Source organism: Limulus polyphemus, unplaced genomic scaffold, assembly GCF_000517525.1.
Source record: "Limulus polyphemus unplaced genomic scaffold, Limulus_polyphemus-2.1.2 Scaffold64, whole genome shotgun sequence".
NCBI lineage: Eukaryota > Metazoa > Arthropoda > Merostomata > Xiphosura > Limulidae > Limulus > Limulus polyphemus.
Window position 1 is genome coordinate 1,316,132 of NW_013665674.1, and position 27,016 is coordinate 1,343,147.

The 27,016-nt window shown below is 31.3% G+C and overlaps 1 protein-coding gene across 1 annotated transcript in view; it reads right to left on the minus strand.

Moving 5' to 3' along the window:
• The window catches only part of LOC106464953 (probable E3 ubiquitin-protein ligase HERC4), a 107,413-nt gene that overhangs the window by 33,876 nt on the left and 46,521 nt on the right, over positions 1-27,016 (minus strand). Inside the window, exons 12-20 of the mRNA XM_022393329.1 lie at positions 23,996-24,188; positions 20,985-21,034; positions 16,623-16,682; positions 16,158-16,217; positions 13,040-13,159; positions 11,526-11,580; positions 11,476-11,488; positions 5,434-5,527; positions 1,831-1,998 (exon numbers count right to left, since the gene is read on the minus strand). Of these exons, the coding sequence (XP_022249037.1) occupies positions 1,831-1,998; positions 5,434-5,527; positions 11,476-11,488; positions 11,526-11,580; positions 13,040-13,159; positions 16,158-16,217; positions 16,623-16,682; positions 20,985-21,034; positions 23,996-24,188 (813 nt within the window). The remainder of the gene's footprint in view (positions 1-1,830; positions 1,999-5,433; positions 5,528-11,475; positions 11,489-11,525; positions 11,581-13,039; positions 13,160-16,157; positions 16,218-16,622; positions 16,683-20,984; positions 21,035-23,995; positions 24,189-27,016) is intronic.

The following is a 27,016-nucleotide window of genomic DNA, read 5'->3' on the forward strand; positions in this document are numbered from 1 at the left end:
AAGCAGACTAAAGACATACCTTACCTCCTTGAAATATTGGTTCAAAAGAAAGAATTTGGCATCCAAGCCCATTAAAATGGCTGGGAAAGCCACCAGGAGAACATTCCAATCTTCCGAATGGTTATTCATGTCATATATAGAATTAAGTGTATATAAGGGAGCATTTCCAAAAATGGAAAGAGGTGGGCGGGGTGCCACTGTGTTTGATTTATTACATGAGCAATATCTTAGCAAATAGAAAAGATAAGATGTTCTTATTATTAATTCTAGCTCGTCAATATCGGTAATTTGAGTTTCTAATTCGTACAAAACTATAGACTTAGTATTTTGACTTCACAAACATCTAATTTAAACCAGTGCTCCATTCAACATACCAAGTCAAACACAAAAATCAATGTTTATCTATATATTTTTTTAATATTTACTTCTAAATTAAGAAATTGAGTATTGTATAGTATTGAATTTTCAATTATAATCTACAGTTTGATACCAAAATTATTGACATAAATTCATAATATTGTAGTTCAATAAAATTTTGAATGCGAGTAAACAAACGAGATGACATGGCCTTTCACCTGTGACCCATATCATATGGCTCCGGAAAATGCAGAATGTGATCAGCTCAACTAGGATTTTGATATCCTTTTTCCTCCACCTGATTCTGCTGTGTCTTCTTTTTTCCTTACTGTGGAATCAGCTAGGCTTAACCCTTTTGGGCAACAACAGGAGAAACAGGTCGACTCATATAATGATCAATCTCCTGGAAGATGAAAGCCGATAATTCCATGGACCAGTTACCTCCACCTGCAGCCTGTGTAAGGGTACTGATATAAGGCATTTCCTCCAAAGTTGTAACTTGGACTTTGGAATTCACTGTGTAACAATGAATGATCAAACACAACAGTGATAAAAAAAATTAAAACTGAGAAAAATAAGTTATCTGAAAGTTTGTTAACTATTGTAAAATGTAAAAGGACAATTCCACTTCAGAATTAATAAAAAAAATTCCACTAAGTTGAACAAAAAAACACTTGAAGTGCGCAATACAAAATGTCTTGACACGAGCACTGCCAAATGAGAAATAACAGTTCGGTAGAATTGAACAGAGGGAGTCGCATGATGACTTACGTGTGAGAGACAGTTGAACCATTTGATCATAAGGTACATGGGATACTCAAGGCTTGTGTCATGCAAAAAACATTTTTGAATATAGAGGGCAGCACTGTAAGAGTAGGTAATGAACCATATCGGAAACTCAGATGAATAAATTGTTTGAATGAATATTGTTCTATTTTCACACTGTGTTAAAATCCTCCCTCCAGAATTATATATTTTTAGGCATTATTTTTGAATGCATACTGTATTTCCACAATGTACTGAGGTCTGCTCTCCACTGAGATACAAGTATGTCTGAGCACATGTTATTTTGGATGAATACACATGATGTATATTTCACAGAAATGTTGAAATAAAATTGATCTCTTAACAAAAAACTTTTGCTTTGTTTTATTTATATAAAAAGTCAAATGTAAAACATGTTGTATGGCTTATATCTATACCTTTTCAAGTTGAATGATTCAATAGCATTGTTTATACCCTTTGCTCCTATTCAAAAGTGTATGAAAGCCTTTTGATAACACAACTGGAAAAAAGTTTGCTAAAGATATTATTTTGTTTGTTTATATCCACACTGACAAGTACCTAACTGAAAATTTCATAAGCCTTTTAACTTTTGTGAAAAATACCTGAAAAACAACAATTAAAATGTTTAAAAAATATCTTTAGCAATTTATGAATCACACTTACACTGTATTTACTTTGTTATCATACCTTCAGTGGTTTCTTCAAGTCAGCAGATGGATAATTCCCAAGCTGATGGAGGGTATCATTGACCAGGTGTTCTCGAGAAACACACAAAACCATGTATGGATTCACAGGATTCATTATGGGCATAAAAATACTTGCCAGGTTATGCTGATGAGCTGAGTTCATGGCAGACTAAACACAGGATATAATATTACACAACAATTTAAAGTATAACTACTTAATACAAATCTTTTAAGAACATTGATGAGACACATAAATCCATCATTTTTCTTATTTGAATGCATAGCATGTTATCATACTCATATATAAACAACATTTTTCTGTAATATCACACAATTCATACTAAAGATACAGCACAAGTACATTTACTTATAGTCTATATTTTAACTGCAATTTTTGTCTTTTTAAATTTGATAACCATTGTGAAGAATACTAATAGCAACATCTGCATAATTCATTAAGAGTTTAAAAATACATTTTTATGTCAACAAAAGTTACTGCTACAATTAGAGAAATTGATCTAATTATAGCTCAACTGGAAAGATGGAGAAGCCAGTTTCAAAATGCAAGTATAGCCCCCAAAAACTGAAATAAATTTTCAGTTCTAATGTTTTAGGTATTTATTTTAGAAAATTGCATGAATGACCATTGTGTGTACTAATATTTTCGAACAAAATGGGGGGAATGCAAGAAAAGTGTCTCAACAGTCTTAAAAGCTTATTAATACATGCAAAATACTAGAATAAACATTAACGAAGCACAGAAAACCACAAAAATAATTAATATTTCAATTGTTTTTAAACATATGTAACTGTGAAAATAAAACACACAATCAGAAAAATTTCAAGATCTCTTTACTGGCACAAATTGTTTATAAATAGTAGGTAATGCTTACAGTTCATCTATCAAAGAAAGTTTAGGTAAGAAATTCATTTAGTGTTACCAAGGTTTTCTTGGAATTACCTTTAATATTATTTTAAATACTCTAATCCTGAGTGCTTTCATGTGCAGAGTCTAAAACTCCATATTTGTCCCATTCAGTTTGTCAGATTTCAAAAAAAAAATGTATATACATAATTTTTTCGACAATTGTTGAAATAAATGGCTTTTTCTTATATTTCTTAATAGTATAAGTAGTGACTGTGACTTGTTAGTGATAAATTCAACAATGAATATACAGCACAGACTTTATTTGTTTTCAAATAATATATATATTCGGAACAAGTTAAACGTATGTACAACAAAGTCTTCACACAACAGAGATTACAGGCATATCATAAACACTATTTATATATAGTCCACTTAGGCCTATTCCATTACTTCAGAATTTCAGTTGACAAGTCGACCTATCTTCTCTATATTACTATCATGCTAGTATTCTGTGTGTGATTCACTTAGTTGTGGCACAAGTTACTGTAAATCGTTTGGTCTTCTTTCTTCTGAAGATCCTCTGTTCCTTTTATCAAAGTGTACCCAGGCTGATTCAATTACTTTAGATCCATGCTTTGATGGAATAAAATTATCCTTCTTATCTTTTTTTTATACTGTTAGTTTCACTCTAACATACTAAATGTTAGGCCTATGACGTCTATGGTAGTTAACTTTTCCCTTTGTAACTTTACTTTATTCTGCTATTATCTGTCTGCTGTTTCTGCTCATCTCACGCTATTTATATCTTTATTACATAGTCGTCTGGCCACTGTCTATATTCTCGACAACAAATAGTTATTAACAAAACCTTGTACAACCGTCTGTTTTTAACTCTTATTATAACAAAACTTAAAAATAATAAAGTATTCAATCGCAAATATAAATTAATCACTAATATTTAAACCAAACAGTCTTTAATATCATGACACAGTTCTACTACAAAAAATACTCATTTACTGATGAAAATATCAGGATGTAAAAGGATTACTGAATCTCTATATATTTTTAATACCTCTATTAGAAAGGTTTAATAGAAAATAAATTGATGATGAGAAGCTTGAATTAGGAAAGTTGGTGCACACAACAAGAAATGGAGAGCCATAGTCATTAGGTCTCGGAATTGAAAAACACTATGACTGATCAGAAAGGTTTTCCTGTTCCTTTATTGTAATTTCCCTTCATAGTTACATAGGATGTTCATAATACTTATTTTTCTTTGTTGACTTTGTTTGTTTGTAGTTAACCACAAAGCTGCATAATGGGATATCTGTGTTGTGTCCAACCATGTGTATCAAAACCTGATTTTTAGTTATAAGTCCACTGACTTACTGCTGAGTCATTGCAGGCAGGAAGCTCCTTTGTTGATAGTATTTGATATTCTTTGGAGCTCTAACTTTTAAGAATTATTCAAGCACAATTTAATATAACAATAGAAAGTTCAAGCCAATATGCTCAACATAGACAAAATTCATTATTTGTTTGCTAGCACTGCATCATGTTTATAAGAACTACACGGATTTTGGCTTTCATAAGAAACTGTTAAAACATCTAGTATCAGTATACTTTACAGGAATTCATATATTTTTCACAATTATTACCATTTTCAACAATTCTAAGCAAAAAAAGTTACTTTTTCTGAACTGAAAACAATATTTTGTGATTTAACAACTAACTCAAGATTTCAAAAGTTGCTACCACTTTATCTATTTCTTTATGTACGTACTTATCTTAAAATGGACATTCTAAAAAGTTATGGGCATACACTTTTCAAACATAGCCTTTGAAGACAAAAGTAAAAAACAAAACAAAGAAAAGTAGACACACAAGACTTAGAATAAACCCCCTAAACTTCATAAGTGAAGAATTATTTTGTATGTAAACACTTGAAAATTGTTTCAAGTGAGTATTTATTATTATAACAAATTATTTTAGTATTAGTCAGGGACAAGAACAGCAAATGAAGCCAAAGGGGCTAAATGCTTTCTGGTGAATATTTAAGATTTAAAATTGAGGTAATAGATATTCATATTAGTCATTGATAGGATGATCTGTAAACACTTAATATTTGACATCTTTTGACACTAACATGTTTCAACATTAAAAATTGCAAATCAGTTAATATACAAATTGGTTATTTCATGAAATTTGAAAAAAATACTTATATAAATCAGTTTCCACTAATGTAAATTCATATACCAATCACTAAAAAGCAGATACAGAATATTACATATATTCATGCATGAATTTCTGCATATTTGTATTTCAGTTTTAAAGCATGCTGGACTTTTTATGTATTGTAATAACCCTTTTTTCACAGTAAATTTTGGCTAACAAATGGACATGATAATGTAATAACAGATAATACAATACATGTTAATAAGACACTTATTTCTTGTGTGTCTGAAATTCCCTGGTCTTATGATTTTGTACCATGCTTTATAGCTTATGAAACTGAAAATAATTTTGCTGTAATATTCATTATGTTTTCATTTGTAATAAAATGTTCTTAATTACTGAAAACAATTTAGAAAATTTTTATGTGTACCTGACAAATCTCATTCCCGACTAGTTTCTTTTAAAGATATGTGTACAAAATTACCATTAAATGAAAATTAATGTACTCTTAAAGACCTTTTACAATGATCTAAAAAAGATTAATTCAACAAATCCTCTTACCTCCATCTGTATAGCAGAGTCTGTCTGAAGTATTAATGTTTTAGCCTGAGCATCAAATACAAAAGGATAATCACAGAAAAAAAAGTCGTCCCTTCTGAAAACAAAAAGAGCTTTAAACAAGACCAAAAAAAAGAAGTAAACTTTTTTTAAGGTTATTTTGTTTTTATTGGTGGATTGATTTATTATATAGATCCTGTTGTATTGAGTATTCCAGATGTTAAAAGTTCTTTTGTGTGACATCTTTAAATTTTTTGAAATTTCAATAATATGTTAGTTAAAGCATTTCAGATGGTAGATGTTTTTGAAGAGTATTGTTACTTTCTTCCAATCATAAAACTAAAGAGTATTTATGTTAGTGTTTACTTGAATCCTAATACAATTAAATTGAAACAGTAGTTCATTTCAGAAAAATGCATAGAAAATACAAAATTATACATGTGGCACAAATATTACACTAAGCATGCCTGTCCTAAAAACATGTACATATTTCATAAGCCTACTTAAATCTACCTTGTAACTTAAAACACAACATGGTGCAGCAAGTCCACACACAATGAAATAAAATAAATTTAAAACATTACTGCATGCTAGTTTTCTTCTTGCAAAGTCAAACTATGAAAAGTTTGATAAAACATGCAATACAACCCTGTAATTTAATAATGTATTTCAAAACTTTTCTTCAAGTGTTTTAAGTGTGTGATGAGCTTTTATGAGAAGTATGTTGAAAACACATTTTAACTCCTGCCACATAAGCCAGTTCAGCATCTTGATGTGGATTCAAAAAAATTAGGTTTGGGTTGTTTTGATTAGACAAAAAGAAGACATTTGGCAATATCTTCAAGGTCTAGGTTGTTGGACCAGATCCATATCTGGACCCGTGACCTGACCTGAGACCATGAGCCAACATGGAGGAGTTAACTAAATGTAAACCAAAATGATGTTGCAATGAAATATGCTTGAAATGTTCTAGATGTGTTTGTGAATGTGATGGTTTAAGTATAGTGATTAAGTTAAACTGTGGGTCCAGGTCAGATGGAAGAAGAATCTATTCCAAGATATCCCACTCAATTTGAAATACCAGCTGAATCGGAGGTTCGTCAATTGATTACTGCACTGACAGCAAAACATAAAAAAATGAGCACAAAAGTATCATTATCTTCAAAAAGGAAGATTAAAATAATATATAAGAAATCATTTGTTTCCATATTTTGTGAAACAGTAACACCCAAAGATGCAGTGTTGAAGCAGATGCATGATGGAAGTAATAGTTTGGAAGAATTGAATAGAGGAAGTGACATGTGTCAAGAGAGTATATCACACTCTTATTGTTGAAGGGTTGTCGCATGATGATTTGCCTGAGAGACACAGTTGAAACAGTCAATTCCAATTAAGGGGAGATAAAAGGCTTTTGTAAACATTTTTTTTACATATAGAGGGCAGCATTGAATGAGAATAGCTATTTATATGAGAGGAGGTAAGTAACTATTGAAAATACATTTTCAGTATAGGAAAATTATTACTTTTTAATTTGAGAATCACTAGGGAAATCAGCTTGTAATGTCATGAACTTGAGGTATGATCCTCTTTCCTACTCCTGCTAGATGGCTAGATTTTGGATTTTACTTGCTACTGGTATGATTTTCTTTCCTACCCTCACATGGATATCAGTACCCAGCGGCCGAGTTTTGGATTGTAGTTGACTTATCGACGATATGATCCTCATACTACCCCCCGTGTGGATGTTATTTCCCAGCGGCTTGTGTTTTGGATGTAGTTGACTTGCTGTGTGTGTTCAGTCATGCCCTAGTCATTCTACACCTATGGGTACATCCTTTTCATTTTACCCACTTTTATATTTTCTAGGATTGAGTTTCATAAATATTTTATGGTTCGGATAACTATCCGGCCATAGTTCTTCTCAACTTGGACGTGCTCCTCTGTTTTTCTGCTCATATATGTGACATCTTTCTCCAATGGGCAAGGAATATATCTGGTTCAGAAGTGGTGCAGTCTCCCACATGAAATCTTAGAATCTGACTATTTCATCTTGGGGAGTGTCCTTCAAATGCTTCTTTCTTTCCCTTGCACCAGTCCCTCCACCTATTCAATGTGGGATTCTAGCTATTTATGTGAGAAGAGGTAATGTACCATATTGGAAGTTGTAATTTTTCTGCCAAAACTCCATCCTCCTGAATGTGATAATGAAATACAAATAATATATATAAATGATTATAAAACCATTCAGTTGAGAGTAGGGCAGTGGTGTTGTGCTGGTTTAGATGATGTGATATCCTCCAATATGACACACATAAAGATAAATGGGAGTGAGTCGTCAAAGTTGTAGTTCACCCCTTTCATTGGGATCCCTCATCCTACCCCCACGTAGATGTTGGTTCCCAGTGGCTGGGTTTTGGATTTACAGAAGAACCAATAATATAAGTCCTCATACATGTATTACAGATGTCTTCCTCATTATTACTCTATCAGTGCAGTGGGTCACGGTGGAGGTAATTGCAGATTATTATTTTTTTTTCGCTGTCCCTCAATGTTTATTATTCTGAGGATGTTACTGTGCTTGGGGAGAATCCGGTAAATTTCACTTTTGAGGGAGATGGTTTACATTATGCAGATATATTTTTAATACTGGATGTTGGGTTCCCGGATTGATCTATCAGTTCAAGATATTAACATGTGACCTGTTCATGAGTCAGGGAGTACTAGATTCCCTCTGGTTCCTCCACGGTCCACCACCACAGTGGCTTGGTAATGGAGAGTGGTAAGGACTTTCAAACTCCACAAGAAGAAAAGGGGGAGAAACAGAGGTGGAGAGTCCTGAGAAACAACAACACCTGAGACAATGCAATAGGTGACCACAAAACCCTATTTTTAAAAACAGACCATACCAATTTATTCAATACAAGGCATGGCAGGAATGGGCAGCTTTTCCCTTCTGCTTTACCCATGTAGTTCATAGGCGAGTACAGTTAGGGACGGGCAAACTTATGAAGCAATTCTATTGCGAGGATAAATCTACAAGTGATTTTGTGGAACACCCCATCTCTGCAGTGTGCATTGCATAGCCATGGAATTATAATATGCAAGTCGACATGGGTGTACAGTGTTTATTCCTTGTCTCCTTATTTTGATCTTCACTTCCTGGTATCTTCACTTCTATCATGCACCTTCCTTTTTCCCTGCATGTCTACCCTGCCATCAGTTGGAGGTACTTCATCTGTCAAGCACTGGAACTACATCTTCTATGATCATATCCCATTCTCTGCTTTGGGCAGATGTTTCTTCCTTGTCAGAGTACTGTCATCTATCTGTTGCCATCCTTCAATCTTTCATGAGACTGTGACTGGGTAAGTTACGTTTTTGTATACATAGCTTTTCTTTTTCAGAGGTATGGCCCTCTTTTTTCATGCTGGATCTTGCTCTGTGGCGAGTGGTGCCTGACCAGATATTCCTTAAATGCTCAAATTCAGGCCAACCGAATCACAATATAAGCCCAATGGGCAAGGGAGGAAAGGAAAAACCACAAACAAAGAAGTGGAGTAAGGGGAGGAAATGCAGAAAATGGATTTAACAGAAAGAAGCAACCCACAGCATGTACTGAACCAAGAAGGTAATCCGGATCCCACTGACAAGAAACATGGAAGATGGTAAGAAATGAAAAAGTCTAAAGAAATATTCCAAGAGCCACTAAAATGTAGGTTAATAAAATGGATCCATAACAAAAGAAACAATTTGAGCCGAAACACCAAGAAAAACTAAAGCAGTGCCATCCAGGAAAGATCAGTCAGAAAAACCTAAACCAGAGTGACATGGATGCTCAAAATTTTGAGGAAGAAGACTAATAGAATGAGAAAAAACTAATGTACACCTATTTGAACTTGACGATAGTCAGGGAAAGAGGATGATGAACCAGAGACCAAAAACTAAGTGAGAAAAGATTCAAGAACTTTACATGGAAGAGTACCCCACAGAAGGTACAGCCATCAAAATTTAGGAGGATAGAGAGGTCATAATGTGGAAGAAAGTGTCAGGATTGGAAATTCAATTAGCAACAAAGACAAAGCACCTGGAACACGACCCGCAAGGAGATGTATGTCAAATGTGTGGGTTCAAAAAAAAATACCCTGTTTACCTCAAAGGGAATAAGAAAGAGTGTCTCCTTGGCGAGTGATATAAGCCACCACCATCAAAAGTTGAAATGAAACAGGATCAATCAAACTAGACAAGAAGAATAGTGTGAACTAAAGCACCTTGGAATGGCAGAAGTGTCCGGGTGTGAAGGTGATAAGACCTCTCAAGTGGAGACTATTATCTTGAAGCCTTCTCCTGATAAAACCACACAGCCCACCTTTGGAGATGAGCATCAGAAAAGAGAAACAATCCAGAAGAGGTGGAGGATGCAGTAAAACCGAAGTCATGGGGAATATGTTAAACTATTAATGCATATGGACGAAGAGGGAAGAGAAAAACCCAAAGTAAAAGCTTGGATAACCGAAAACACCTTTGAATGCATTTGTGAAGGAGAATGGATATTCCTGATGAATACACACCCCAAAGAGACTAGAATGTGAGGAGTGTAAAAAGAAAAAATTATCCAACTGGAAAAACAAATATCCAAGTCAACTATGGAAAGAGTAGAAGAGTATGATAAATTTACCCCCATTTGAAATGAGCTAACCAGTAGAACTGAATAGAGGGATTAACATGCATCAAGAGAGTATGTCACACTCTTATTGGTGGAGTGTTGTCGTGTGATGATTTGCATGAGAGACACACTGGAAACAGTCAATTCCAATTGAGGGGAATAAAAGGCTTATGCCATGCGTAAACAACTTTTTAGCATATAGAGGCCAGCACTGAACAAGAATAGCTATTAATGTGAGAGGAGGTAATGAACCGTATCTGAATGCCATTTCTGCAATGATGAGTAAATATAAGAAGGATGATATGATGTCGTATTCTGATTAATATTTATTTTATTCGTTTTAGAAGTTGTGCCAAGCTTCATTCATCAAGATGTATCAAAATAACCCTATCTCACTGGTTTACAGAATGTGAAAGCATGTTATCCTGTTAAAAACGTGGTAGTCACATGATCTGCAGTACATATAATCATTAAATAACTTCAAGATTCCCATGAGATGCATTACATGCATAGCTAAAGGCAAATATATTTGTGTGGGGATGGGAAAAGATGCCAGCATTTACAGTACAATGCAGCAAAATGGTTAATACAAAATGCACAAGAAAAATACCTGAAACAGTATAACTTTTGAGATTTTTAAAAATATTCAAAAGTAGATATATTTCTTTAGTAATTTATTATTCATAAAACTTTGTTGTTATTAGCTTTAATTAACAGTGTAGTTTGTAATGTAATTATTTTTAGATAGAGTATTTACTTACCATACCTCTGGTTAATGTTATTAATAACAATACATGAGCCTCTGAATTATGTGAAATGTATTTTTCCTCATCTAGCACGTCTCTAATTAATATTTCAGCTACTATACAAAATAAGGTTTTTTGCTGTTTTTTTCTTAATATAGTGCCTGAAAAGAAATTGATATATTTGTATTTTTGAATTAATGGCAAACCAACTAAGACCAGATGAAAGGCAGCCAATTGGAAACACCCTACCACCTATCATTCACGCTAAGGGATTAGCTGTCACTCTTATAATGCACCCAAAGCTTAAACTGCAGGGAATATTTTGTGGTATCATACAGATTTGAACCCTGCTTCACCAGCTCCAAAATTCAGAGCACTACCACAGGGCCAACATCCATCCCCCACAAAATAAGTACATACATCTGTGATGTAAAAAGCCTTAAATGTTGATTATTATTTTTACCTATACAAAACAGTCACCATTGTTGTTTGATTCCTTTTATTTTTACCTCAAAATCATTTCAAACAATTGTAAGAAACCATGATACAGGTACAAATCAAATATGTATTGAACTGTTTTTGGATCAAAAATGACAAAACAAAATAAAACAAATTTAGTCTTAAGTATAGAGTTACCTTATATTTCCATATCTGTTGTCATGTGATGAAGAGTTGTGAAATCATACAGAAACATAACAGCCAATGAATCATCATCCCATTCAGAACATAAAACAAAGAATGCTGAACTAGTTAAAAATATTAAAAACTAAAATAGAAAAAAAACTTTTTACACCCTTTTTTAGCAGAATTTTTGTTAAAAAATAACATAAAGAATGTTTATAAACAAAATCTGATGCATGTGTTAAAATACAAAAAATTTCAGTAGAATATAACATAATTTTATATTACATAAGAATGTGTATCAATCATATGCACAGATTAATCAAACACATTAATTACTCCCAACAGCACAAAAAGTGATATATCTTATTGACAAGCTATACAGTTATGTCTCAAAATCTACAACTTCCAACTTGCTGGGTAGTTTCATTCAGTGCACCTTGTAAACAGTATTATAAAAACATATGTATTTTCCAGACACTTTTATCTATTTATTAAGTCAAATAGATGCAAGTTAGTGTTACAATTAATGAATAATTTAAACCAACAAATATTATTCTAATTCCAGATAATTCTTTTAAATTGACAATTATGTAAATTGGAAGCTCGATGTTTTAGTAGAAATTCTATGTTAATACACTCAATTTCACTGAGGGTAGGTTGTTCAGAAATCTACTATACATGCAAATTACTGTTAAAGAAAAATTACAAGAGTTTTAAGTTAATTTTCTATTTTAAGCAATTTCCAGTTGTATTAGCTTGAAAACAATGAAAGCAAACTAAAAACAAATTATTAATCAACCTGACCAATCACAGCTTATTTGTATACTACCACAAAGGAGAAGCTGTTTCAACAGTATTTGAGCTAAAACCTACTTTTGATGACTGAGGTACTTAGCAAAACTAGCCAGATCTGATTTTATTGTTAAGTAAAATACATTTATCAAAACTTACCATTAATCTTTAAGCTTACCTTACCTTGCTTGTGCAGTCTGCTTTGATTTTATAAAAAAAATAATTTTTTTCTATTGTTACAAGCTATTCATGAATTTTTTTTTTAATTTTTACAAGCTATATCTGACTAATGCAATCCATCTTGCCCAATAAGAGTGTAATGTAAATCAAGAAAAAAGTTAACACTACTACAAGTATCAATGTGCAGCTATGATAAAATAGTATCAGAGAAAAAAATGCATCTGTTAAAAATAATGTTGTATTAAATTCACGTATTAATACTTCCGAATTTTTTATTAATAAATACACAAATAATTGGTCAGTAACTATGTTATTTTGCTTGAAAGACAGCATAGTATTTTACAGTGAATATACATCTGTTTAGTAAGTTTTATGTAATCTCACAGAAACACACTAGGGTTTAATAAGTAGCTAGCCAAAATATTTAACTTATTCATGATCTAATTACTTCTCAATGTTCCAAATGTTAATGTAAGAAAGTATCCTCTTTTAGATTGATTACTTATATGATGTTTGCTTTCTAATCTTTTCAAAATGAAAGACTTTACATACAAACTTTAATCAATAAAATTATTTAGTTTTTCAAATGGAAAACATACTCTACCCTTGGTTCTGATGTGATTTGTAGCCAGTTTACATAGTCATATCTAACATCAACTTTCTCTGTAACTTCAGAGATGTAGAATTCTTGGTAGGATATCAGGTATTCATTTACGACATTTACCTACAGTACATACACATTACAAAAAGGAGATTACAAATATAAGACAAAATAAGTTAACAGTACACATTAAAAACATGAGACAAAACATAATTAAAAACACTAAACAGACTTGGTGTGTTTTTAAATACAATCAAAGAGTATCACTTGTATGACATGAAAACATTAGCATACAAAATAAAGTACATCATAAAATCTATAATCTATACCAAAAACCAAGTGAAATATTCCCTGTTTTTTCATTTCATATGCCTAGTAACTATTCCCCTTCAAATCTGTATTAGATATCTGAATATCCAAAAAATGTTTTAATACAGTATCTTGGAATTCTTTATATGAAAATTTGGTAAATTTTTAATATGTGAACCTTCATCTTTCCAACAAAACAAATACAACTGTTTGAGCCTTAATATGCTCTAGGAGTTTCATAACTGAAAGTTTTACAGTCTGAAAGTAATTTTATGTCCAGAATGTCTCAAAATATATGCTACACTGAAACTTGTAACAGAAGAAAGCTACTTCTTGATACATTTGTCATCTTACTTTCTTAATTTTGCATTATTCTTTCCCATTTTACACAGAGAACTCTTGAAGCAAAAAACAAAAAAAAAAATTTTTTTTTTTCTATTTTATTTAAATAGACATTACATAGTTTGTATGTAAATTTATAAGTAAGCATTTTTGTGGTCTAGCTTCTTTCCATCTCAGAAGAATGACCAAAGTGAAGTTTTGAACAGAAGCAAACGTACAGTAAATGTTTACCAACTGTAATCATCATACTTACTAAATCCAATAGTTTATTACATTAAAAAATGAAACATCATACAGTAAAATCATATTTTTAATAAAGAGTTCTAAAAAATTCTCCTTTCTTTGAAAAGCAAATACTTGTACCCCAGAAAATAGAAAAAATTTCAAAACCAAAAAATGATTTGAACATGGTGCTCTGTAGTTCTAGAAGTGGCCTCATCCAATGCCTAGAGCTGATTCGCTGCATACACTCATTCACTTCCCTGCCAGACATCTTTGTCTTTTGAAAGTGATCAGCTTATGTCTCCCATGCACTACATTGAGTTTGTGTTCATTTACTGCACCACTGAATCACCATTGGTACCCTTACAGCATTATCTACTCTGAAGAAGTAAGTAACACAAATGATAAGTATGACAATCAAGATTTTACGCAGTCTTGATACTGATGAGGCAGTAAGCAAACTTGTTGGTGAATATGGCATAGTAATCATCACAATCTATGAGTTAAAAGCACAGAAGGAACAGATATTTAAGTTTTATTCTAAGACTAAATCCAACAAAGGTCTTGCACAACAAAAGAATATAAGAAATCAATGTTTTCAAAGCTGGACAAAGTTATTTTGGAGTGGTTCAAACAGTAAGGCAGTAAAGGTAAGCTGCTTTCTCAACTACTAATTATGGAAAAAGTCAAGCAGTTTTATGATTTTATGGAGATCAAAGCACAATGTGAATTCTTTGTTAGCTGGCTTAGTTCTCTTAAAGAATGACATGGTATTCGCAAGCTTGTTATTGCAGAAGAAGTGTTATGCTTCCAAGTATGGAAAAACTTTTGCAAAACCAACTGATGAAAATAATCTTACTGCAGAGCAAATATTCAATACTTATGAGACAAGGCTTTATTGACAGTGTTTGCCACAAATTTTTCAGAGTTGGTTTGATTATTCTTTTAAATGGTAACTGAGAACCCATTTTCTGAGTTGGTTTACCAGAAGAAAGCAATGCCATTCTAGTCTTGTATAACTGTAAATCACATCCTGAGGCAGAAATACTAATTACTGAAAACATCTTTCCTGTGTTGCTCCTGCTTGCTGAAAAACCTGTAGCCAACTGTTATTTTGAAGATGATCTTGAACCTAAGGAAGGTGAAGGCTTTGGTATAAAGAAAATGTAATTACTACCATTAAGCAATTAGGAAAAAGCTCAGTATCACTGAAGGATGTCCTGCAAGAAATTGGGAATAAGTGGTGAGACATAGATAATGATGCCCCCTGTAATGCAATATACAGCCAATGCTGAGCTTGTTGAGTCTGTTATTAACCCTTCTACAACAGTGACAGAAGTATCTGAGGATGATGATGCAACTGAAGTGCTGAAAAAGACTTTTAATGATGCCTTGCAATCTTGTCCTAACTATTCACAACAGGAAATAATGAATACCTATCAAGTTGAAAGAAAACTTTGAGAGAATAAGTGTAAATCTTTCAAGCAAATCACGCTGCAAGAACTTCTTCCCCAAAGCAGTCAGGGGTCTATTATGTTAGACATCCACACAAGCCCTCACTCCCAGGTCTAGAACTTATTCATCTTCAGCATGTGGTGAGGATCAGAGCTGCTGCCCTTAATTAACACTGATACATCCTCAATAATTAGTTTGAGAACTATAAGAGGCCTTTGGGAGCACATCTTCAGCATTTACTTAAGTACCCCTAAATATCATACAGCTAAATAAATTTCAAGAAAATTTTTTTTAAATACTTGTAGGTATATATATTTGTGTATTATATTGTTTATTGTTTACTTTTGGAAGCAGATACAAGGAAAATGTTTTGGTAAGTAAATTTAATTAATAATGTATTTTAAGAGCATAAAACACCTAAATCATGGTAAATAACAAAACCACTATCTTGGGTAAATAAAACAACATTCATAAAGTTAAATAATGTCTTTCTTTTACTTTTATTTTGTGCATATACATATTTGAGGCCATTTTCTGTTTCTCAAAAAAAAATTCATAACTATGAAACATTCTTGGTCCAAACCCCTCTTGTTAAAATGGGACTTGCCTGTATTGGAATCTCAACTAAGTGATAACCCACCTTGAATTAATGATCTCTTGCTACTTTCAAGTACAGTCTAAAAAAATCTGGTCCTACAATAAAACCAAACACTTACATAAAAATGTCAAACATACAATTTAAGATAAATGTACAAGAGCATGTATATCTATATGAAACTCTTTAGACACTTACATTGTTCAATCTGTTCAAAATCTCAAGGGATAATCGAAGTTGTTCATGCTTTTTAGATGCCTGCAAAACATCATGTCAAAAAAATCTTAAATCTCTTACAAATTATTTCATTCAATTAAAAGTTCATAGTGTTTTCTTTATTCCACTTTTATTCTGAATACTATAATATAAAAATCAATCAAATATAAGTGATTATAAAATAAAAAATTATCTTACTAGACAAAAGTACTACTTTACATTTAAATAGACAAAAATTACAACAATAAAGCAAAATTTATTTTCTAATGATCTTAGAAACCTTTAATTGTTAACAAAAAAATTTCACATTAATGTAACACGTTAAATAATCTAATAAAACAATTTAACAAAATAACCAACAGACAATGACAAAACAAAGCAAGTGCATCAAAATCTAAAAATAAATAAAAAGTAAATAAACAACTTATGAAGAGAAGAGAAACTTACCTCAGGCACTCCTCTGTCACCCATGCTGTTGAGTATGTAGCATACACAGTCTTTAAAGATCTAGAGAGCAAACATAATATTACACACATATGTGCATGTCACTGTCCAACATGGATATGAATTCCTGCAACACTTATTAAAACCAATTTAAAATAAATGGTTTTGTTTTTTTCACTACTTATACATATACATCTAAATTAGAAAATACTGTTTTAAGAAAATTTTGCAAACAATCTTAATAACATTTTAAAATACCACAATAATGATGTTAGAAATGCAGATTTATAATATACCATACTTTAATTATTTGTTGATTTCTAGATATAAAAATGTTTATAAAATTCAAACAGATAATTCAATGTTCAATATCTATAAATAAATAACAAATGCAAAACATTAATGGTTATGTCGGATGTTTTGACAGTGTAAGTAAAAATAATTTTCATATATCAAAGAAATTCTTTGAAAAAAGTACAGCAATGCAAAGTAATTAAAAGATTATAAAATTTTAACATTATCCCTCTTGTTATGGGCAGGTCAAAGTGCACATGCATGACTTTTTATAGTTACATTCAAAATTTAATTAAACTACTTTATTATCATGGTATACGAATAAACTTGGCATAAAAACATAGTTAATAAATCAATTTTTAATATTATATAAGTTTTATGTTCTTAATTTTATAAGAAAATATTTAAAAAATCCTCTATCTCACAATAGTATAAGAATTGTGACTTTGCTCTCTAGGCATCCCCTCTTCTCTAATTTATTTACCACCCCTCCACAAAGTAAGGAATTTAACACAAATTACTCATTATATTATGGTTATCATTCCGCCAAAGCATAATTTTTATAGCCTTCAATTTCATTTGGCTACAGAGCCATAAAATAGAAAATCACATCCCTCTTGCATCACCCACCTGTCATATTCTCTCTTTCACAAATTGCCAATAGTTCTCTCTAACATTTAATACCATATTATTTATAACCAATAGAGAATCAAATTTTTAATCTATCAAATGATAGATTATATTACATTGTTCTTTGTACAGAAAAATGTCTATTTCGCTTCTAGTTCAAACATAATTCCTATGGGAAACACATTTATGAGTTTAGCTAAATTTTTTTAACTACTTTTCTCTCATAGTTAGAAAGCCATAAAAATTATGATAGTTAACGGATGTTGTCAGCTTTATGAGTGTTATCATTCTGTGTTCTTAGATGCATTAGTTAAGTAAATAAAAAAATATTTAGTGTAGTAGTACCATTAGTATAAAAAAGTACGGTTAAGTTTCATTGACAGTCAACAGCAAAAAAAAACAACAAAAGATCCAGTTAAGTAGTATATTTCTTGATTTTTATGTGTATTCTTTATTATTATAAAACCAATTAAAATTTAAAAAATTATTACATTAGATAAGTCTAGATTAGGTAAGGTAAAGAAAAATAATAATAATAATAAAAATTTTAATGAGGTGTACTAGCAAGCAGCTTGCAGGTAGCCCATGCTTTACATAATATGATAGAGTAATGTGAACTACATATTTGCCAAGTGATTTAAAACTTGCATGGCAAGATTGTTGGTTAGACACAGGTCAATTTATAATAAAGAAATAAAATTAAGTATAAATAGATGTATACTGTTATGAGCTTTAAGCTATTTAGGATAAATAATTGTAGTTTCCAATTACAATTTACAGTCATTCTAGAAAGAACAAAATGTAGTTTAGATTTATTTCATACTTTTTTATTGTGGTTACAAGGTCAGTCAAATTGACCAACCTCATATAGAGTTAACAAAGAGAAAATAACAGAAAAAAAATATAAATTTTTACTGAAAAAACATTTGAAATTTATTTAGGAGGTTTTTATAGGTTATGCCAATGAAACTTCACAATTTTCAAATGAATAAAAATATTTTTAATCCCAACATGAAAATCACTGCACTGAGAGCAGTTAACACTTTTACTCATTTCATGGAGAAATTTTCTTTAGATTCCCATTTTTTGTTTATAAGACTCTTAAAGCTTACTGAAAGCTTGTGCAGTTTCATGAAGATACACAAAACATATTAAAAGTTATAGTATGGAATCTATAAAGGTCAATTTGGGGTCACGGACTTGGCCAATTCAACCGAGCCTGTAGCAAGAGAGTTGATAATGTATTTGAGTGTATTTATTTTTTCATCAAGCTACATTAGTTAACTATAAATGTAAAAAGGGATACTTTATTTTTTTCTATTTAATATAAACTTCCATATTTTGACCAACCATCTGGGTTAAGATGTCTACATAAAATAATTTTTCCTAACCTGTTAATAGAATACTCTGGTTAAGCATCAGGAAGAAACATAACTATTTTTAAATAAATTTTAAATTACATAAAGTAAATTTGTTTGTTTGTTTATAGATAAGCACAAAGCTACACAAAGGGCTATCTGTGCTCTGCCCACCATGGCTATCGAAACCTGGTTTCTGGCATCGTAAGTCCGCGTACATAAAATAAATACTGAATTCTAAAATTAAGGTAAAACAAATTATGAATTACTATTAAGTGTAGTTAAATATTTAACACTGTCTCTTTGTATACAACTCTCACATTAAAAAATATCCTGAGGTTTCTGACAAACATGTAATTTCAAATTAAATTTACTACAAACACTTACTATAGAAATTAAAGTAATGGCATCAAATAGTGAGTCATTATGTGCAATTTGGATTAAAGCTTAAAACCAGGAACATGCAACTGATAAACTCAGTTTACTTTAAAAGAATTGTTATGAATTTATAAATACCTTTTTAAATTAATTTAATTTTGATCTACACATTTACCTATTTTGATCAGAAGTTCTTAACACCAAACCCCCAGTGGCTCAGCAGTCTGGGGGTTTATAATGTTAAAACGTAGGTTTTGATACTTGTACTGGGCACAGCAAAGATAGCCCATTGTGGAACTTTGCGCTTAAAAACACAGAAACCAATCACCAAATTTAAGTCATAAATTTATTTATTCAAAATTTATATTTTATTTTAAATAATTCACCAAAACCTAAGCTTTCATTCTTAATTTTTAAACAATTATTAGCTTTGACCATAATTTTGTTAAACAGAAATAAATGCAACTATATATACAGCAAAGTAAATGCCATTTCAGATATTTAATTATTTAAAAAATGGATAAAAATAACTAAGCTTTCAACAAATGATCTTCATTGGAACTGGAAATTATTTCATACATAGTTTGACAATTAAGTTTTTATTGAGCATTTATTTCAAGAGATCCTTTTCTGCTAAAAACTTTATATTTTTTAACAATATAATTTGTAATTATTTACTTTCCATATTTAATTATTTACCTTATAGTTATCAATACAATATATATATTGGTCTATATACAGATATAAACTTGTTCATTGATTATTATACACTAGCAGAGACCCGCAAAACATTTCTGGCCAAATTAGTATCTTTATCATAACAGTACCTCTTTAAATATAACATTTCTAGCACAATACAAACAAATTGTAATCGTAGACAGCGAAATGTGTAAATCCACTTGTATATAGGCCATACTCTATTTAGGCCTAAATTCAATAAAGAGATAAATTAACACTGTAATCTGTGTACATTTTTTTTTACTTTAGTTTAGTTAGGACTAAACTTTACTGTACTTAATACTACCGATAAATAAACTTATAATGTTATTGTACGACCTAACGTCAAACCTTTCTTTAAAACCTTGATAAGTTTTTAATATTCTGTTGTACAAAATGGTTAGTAAAGTATTTTTACATTCCCCTTTTGTTGTTACTTCTTGTTTCATACAGTAATTGTAGTGACTTAATCATTGAGCTTTGCAGCTCTCTTCCGCAGGCAGACTGTCATTCAGTGAATAATGCACATGCGCAGTTTTTCTTGGGGAAACATTCTAACTACGTATGCTTATGCAGCAGGTTCTCAGTCATAAAGCATAACGGTCGTACATACAAACAAGCAGAATAATAATATAGATGTTTACCCAGGCTATACAACATTTTATTTTATTGTTTACACATACTTAAGACTCTAAAACTGTGAATTCATTTGTGTTTATTCAAGTTCTCTAATATTTTTAATATACTTAAATTTAAAAAATAATATTTTTTTACACTTTCCATAAAAAAGATTCACACTGAAAGTATGATTTTTATAATTATTTTTAAATTCAAACTGTCTTTATAATGATAGATAACAATTCTTATCCACTTAAGTAGTAAAAACAATTTTCAGAATTATTTTTTTAATTGTAAACAGGACATCTGTATACGAAATGGCAACAATTTCATGTAAAAAAATTAGTTAAAAACCCACTAATACCCTTACCTGCACCAACTTTTTAAACTGTCTTGCTTCTAACTGAGCCCACCATCTATCTAAATAAAAGTACAATATCCCAATTAAGACATAGAGTAGTTTTTATTAATCCAATTTTTAGACCAAAACATATTTCACTGAATTTTATAAGTCATGACAAACAATTTTACAGTAAAATAGCAAATAATTTTAAAATATTTTAGTGAACGAGCTCAATGCAGGATTCAATAGGAGGAGTGGAAATTTATGTTTTCAATTAATTGGTTATTGTTAACTTCAATCTGAACAGCATCTTATGGTTAAACAGCTATGACAGGCTTACCAACACTAGCTTAGAACTGCCAAAAGAGGGAGGGCAACAAAACAGAAGCACATGCCTCCTGTTTAGCTAATCTTAGCTGATATGTAGCCTAAACTTCAGACTTTCTGATTCACAACCACTAGGTCAAACATTTAGAAATTGTATATGTTGTTAGATATTTTTAAGATTCTTAGATAAATGTTTATTAAATTGCTGTGGTGTGTAATGCCCAAGCTAGGAAAATTGTATATGTATATAAATATTACGTAATAATTTTAGTATTATTATGCAATCAACCACTAGACCACTGGAATTGTGTAAAATCTGGTAGAAGATTACAGCATATTATAATGTGTGATAGAAAAAAGATAAGCTTATCACAGAATGAAAACTACTTAGTGCCCTATTTACTTTTCCAATTGGTTATTATGATGTTGGGAAACAAGTGAGAGATTTTCTGACCCTATATTGTTTCAGCGACAATAAGGTTTTTAGTTCTTCATGAAAACACAAAAAAGTACCATAAATTTGGACTACTTTTTTCAGATTAGATGGTATAAGATTACTGTCAAATAATATAACATAAAAAAGTGGAAAGTTTCAGTATCAAAAAGAAAAAAAAAAGAGGCTTTCTACTTTTCAACTGTAAATTAAGTGTTACATTTTACTCTTTGAATATTATAAAGGAAAAACTAGATTCAAGATTACTGGTTCAAAATGACAACCATATATCATATCAACAATACGAATGTATCAGCCATTTTTAGTCATTGAAACCAAAGCAATAAATTAGCTATAAACAAGAATTAAATTCAAAATCACTGTACACTATTTGGAAATTTTTCAGTGGAAAAAAAAAATCATGAATTTAAATAAATACACATTCTTATTTCATAAAATAAAACAAACTGTGTTATAGTATTTGATAAAGACTGAAAAATACAGTGTTCTTTTTCATGCAAACAAACCAAAAATGGTGATTGCAGCTAAATAATTCAAGATCTTTAGAAACACTGTAAAATATTGGAGCTCCTATTTGTTTTAGCACAAGAAAAGCAACAGAAGATATGTATAATTTTTTCTTTTTTTTCATCCTTTGAAATACTGAAACTACCAAATTTAGTAGAATATTGGGATAAAATTTCATAATTGACAACAACTGTTAACCCTTTCCAGACCAGGAAGGAGGGAGGGTGTCGTTATCATCATTCCTTGATTTTTCCCTTCTTACAGTGGAATTACTGAACCACTTTAACTAGTTTTGCTAGACATTTCCTAAAAATTTTATAATTTTTGAATCAAAAAGTCATAAGATTTGATTTACTTTTTCTATAGTGTGAAATCTCAAAAATTATGTTGAGACAGAGTTTGGAAAAACATAAAAGTACTTTCTTTTGTCTTTACAACTTCAATTGCTTTTACTGTTAATAAAAAAAATCTATATTATATATACAACCAGTTTCAACTTAACTGATATTCAATAACATATTTCTTTTTATGTTTTATTTTGTCAGTTGCACTAGTCACTACTTCTGACTATAAGTGATTAATAACACAGCATGAATTTAAACATTCATCAGTGACTTATGACCTATCCTGTCATAATGGCATCATGTTAGACTAAGTAACAATATTTTTTGCTACCAATTTTCTTGGTCATGATCAATTTATATCTAATGAATAGTTTATTTTCAATAAATAATAACTTATTTCACTTACCTGCATTGTTTAAATATGATAAATGTAACAATAATATTCAATAAAGAAAGATTTGAGTCATTGAAAAATTTGCTGTTAACTCTCTAAATTGAACTAGGCTTACTTAATGTCTTATCATAAAGGAAAAATTCTGCTACTTTCAAATAAATATAATTTAACATAAAAACGTTTTCAAGAATTAAAGAAACCTAAAGTCTCTATAAAACATTTCTATATCTGCAATTTATTCCTAAGTTTTATAAGCTTCCCACTATATTCTTTTGTTGTTCTCTACAAGAGCTACATCTAATCACTTTCTCAAAAACAACCCATAAATCACTTCTCACACGCCTTTATTGATCCTAGATTGATACAAATAGTTTACAATCTGTTCTATCAATGGTATTTAAACTTAGCCTGTAACTACTTTAAAGTTAATTTCATTACTTGTTGTTCACTTCACATGCTACGATCATAAAATGGTGAAAACCAGATGCTGTTCTAATATATTTAAAGAGAAGGAAAGCAATACCTTGAGATTTATATTCTTAAGGGATGATACTTTTTTGCCAAATGTAAACATATGCCTTGGGATTTGGCAGAAAAATTCTAAACATATTGATAAGTGCTGTACAGAAATGTAAGTTTGAACCTTTTTTCATTCTTTGCAAACTACACAAAATAAGTATAACAAAATGACAATTCTAAAATATCTTAGTCAAAAATTGTTGAAATAGAATTGCTATTTTTACTTATATTTTGAAATTTGATATGCAGGTGTGTACACTCAACACCTTAAAAGCATTCACTAATCTGCATAAATTTAATAATTCCTTTGGTTTATTAACAATTCTTCTTATTGTTTCATTTAAGCAAGTTCTGTAGTATTTCTGATATGCCACTCTGTTGCAAACACCAAATTTGTTGAATTTAATAAAAATGTTATAGAATTATTATCTAGTTCAATCGATAACAAATTTATTGTATTAATGCATTATTAGAAGAAAAAAAATCTTTTTACCAAGCACACTTGCAAACGTTTCAGGCAACTTCAGTAAGCTCTGAATAAATGGAGCAATGATTGTGCCAAGGTACTGTTTTGGGTTACAAAAGAGGTGGCACATGGGCAATATGAGGTAGACTCGCATGGCCTCTACATCAATAGGCTGCACTGGCAGAGATGGAAGAAGATCTCTCTGAAGACAGCTTCCAATCTATAGGTCATTCAAAACCAAAATAAGTGAAGTAAACAAATGTACATTGTTTCATACAATCACCTATTTTAGAAGCTATCAATTATGTCATGATTTGTTTCTAATTTATCAATGATCTGTAAGACATTTACAAGTACAACTTTTGTCTCGGCCAGATTTGCCAGACAACCCCTGCATCCAAGCGTTGGTCATCACAACTCCCCATTATCTTTACAAGGATGAACAAATTCTTGATGTTTCTTGGCACAGTCCATCATAGTTCGTAACAAAGGTGATATGTGCACCTCTCAAACATGTCGAGGACTAAAAGAAAAAAGCTGACTCAGCACAGACAGCTCATGAACCCCCCCCCCCTCTAAATGTGCTCGTTTGAGAAACACTGGTCTAACACGTGTACATACATATATATCAGACCAGGCAGAGCTTAAGAGCAAACAAATAAGAACATGTGACCAACACCTTTCATAAACCTTCAAAATAAAACTTCATGCTGATATTTTACAAACCAACAAAAACAGCACTTTGAATATTATTTTATACTGTACTTTGGTGATTTAAAATCTTACTTACGAAACATGCTAAGCCTTGAAATCTTCTACCCACATTTATAATATCAAGATAACTAAAACCATACACAATATACAACTGATATAGCACATACATTTTTATCAAATCATTTTATAAGCATAATGAAAATCAAAAGCCTAATTTTTATTTGAATTAAACACTCTTTTAATTCTTCATTTCATTGTTTCTAAATCTGATAATAAAAAAATTTCTGACCTATCTATAACATAATTTATCATTTTATTTTTTACTTTTAAGGCCTTTACTCAAGATTAAATAAATACATGAATATTGCTGATGAAAATGAGAAACCTATTTCAGTACTTTTCTAATTACCAAAAAAGCTTTTTAATCAACTTAAACTTATATTTTTTTTTGCTTATTTGTACTGGACAAACCAGTACTTTGAATTTTAGAAGTAAGCTGTCTCCTCCCACCAATAAAAAACCACTCTGTTTCATTGGGTAATGAGATTATTTTCAGAGGATTGTATTTTTTAGATGAAAAACAAAGTTCCATAGCATAATAAGAAAACCAAACTTAGTTTGTTTTCACTTGCAGCAACCACCATAACAAAAATACAGATATATTTATATATATATGTTTATAATGTCAACATTTTCCTTACCTGAAAATGTACTTCTAATAGAAACATACCCATCTTCACACAGTAGCTATTTCTCATGCTAGCCTTGAACTATCCCCCACCTAAATCATGTTTTGGCATGAATTGTACTTGTCATTATGTAGTAATAACCTTCACCAATAGGAGAACAACACATCCTCTACCAGGACTTACACTTGAAATTAAGTTCATTCTTAGATGAAGCAAGTATATATGTGCACCAGTACTGGGGAGGAAGGGTGGAAGGTGTGCAAGAGCGAAGTATCCATCAGAAATATGTATTCAAGTTAGAAAAATGTTAACTTCCAAAATGATTAACTTACTTCTCCACATACAGTAGCAACCACGAAAACCTACACAAGCTCCCTTCAGAGCAGGTGGCAAGAAGGGAAATCACATAGAGAATGATACCCAATAGCACAACTTACTAGAGAGGCAACACTCATGAGTGGCTACGTCCTTCACAGACAGGGTAAACTCTATAACCAGAAAAAAGTATGAAAAAAAAAGGCAAAAATGAGCCAATGTGTTCCAGGGATGAGAGGGATAAATATATGACCAACTGAGCATTTACACAAAATAGGTTGGATGATCATGAGATGTAATGTGGCTAAGGCAATAATCAGACTGTACAGTTTCACATGTTTTATGTTGTACAATTTACTCATCACACATACAGGAATGAGAACTAAAATTCCTTCTTGTTTCCAAAGGATAACACTTCACTCCATCTAACTTGTCAAATTGGCATACAATATAACAGGGGATGACTTGCACTGCAATGACATGGACACTCCTGTTCTACTTCCCATTGCACTGTGCTGCCAATTTAGACTCTCTCCACAGGGACCATACAACTGGTAATGAACTCCAATTGGCCACCCTAGCATTTTGGAACTAGGAATGACAAGAGTCTCCCAAACACAACTGGACCAAACCACTGCAAATATCTTATACTGAAGAAAGTATAATGAATTTCCATGAAACCTATTTTGAAAATCCAGCATGTGCTGGAATTTTTCTGTGATAGTCCATGGATGGTACAGCCTAGAATGTATGTATGTACCACCACAGTGGTCTTACAGAGAACCTCATCTCAACAGTAGCCACACAGGAACCATGGCAGATGAGTTTATTAAACACATTGTAACCCCTGATTCAATGCAGATTTAGGTAAATAAGAACACCTTATGAGACAACACAGGCAACTGTGTGGGTTCCGAGTTGGAGATGAGACTATTATTAAAAGTAGATAAAGAATTAAATTAGGTATTTACCTCATTGAAATTGGAGAGTAGACGGAAGAATGGTGACGAAAGTAAGAAAAAAAAGTCAAGAAAGAGACAAAACCATCACATAATGAAGAAGGTGAGTTGGGTGTTGTCCACCTGCTCTGTAAGATTTCATCCAATGGTTACCAACAAAACAAGAGTGAGGCAAGGGATAAAGCTGATAAGAAGTGGTGTGACAGAGTCTGTGTCATTCTCTGGGAAAGAACAAACAACTCAGATGAAGTGCTGCACCTGAGGGGTAAAAGCAGTGGACAAAAGATCCCTGGATGAGAAAGAGTTACATAAATAGAATAGTGATTGAGGGCAACACCAGATTGCTCAAATGGGGCCCAAAAATGACCATC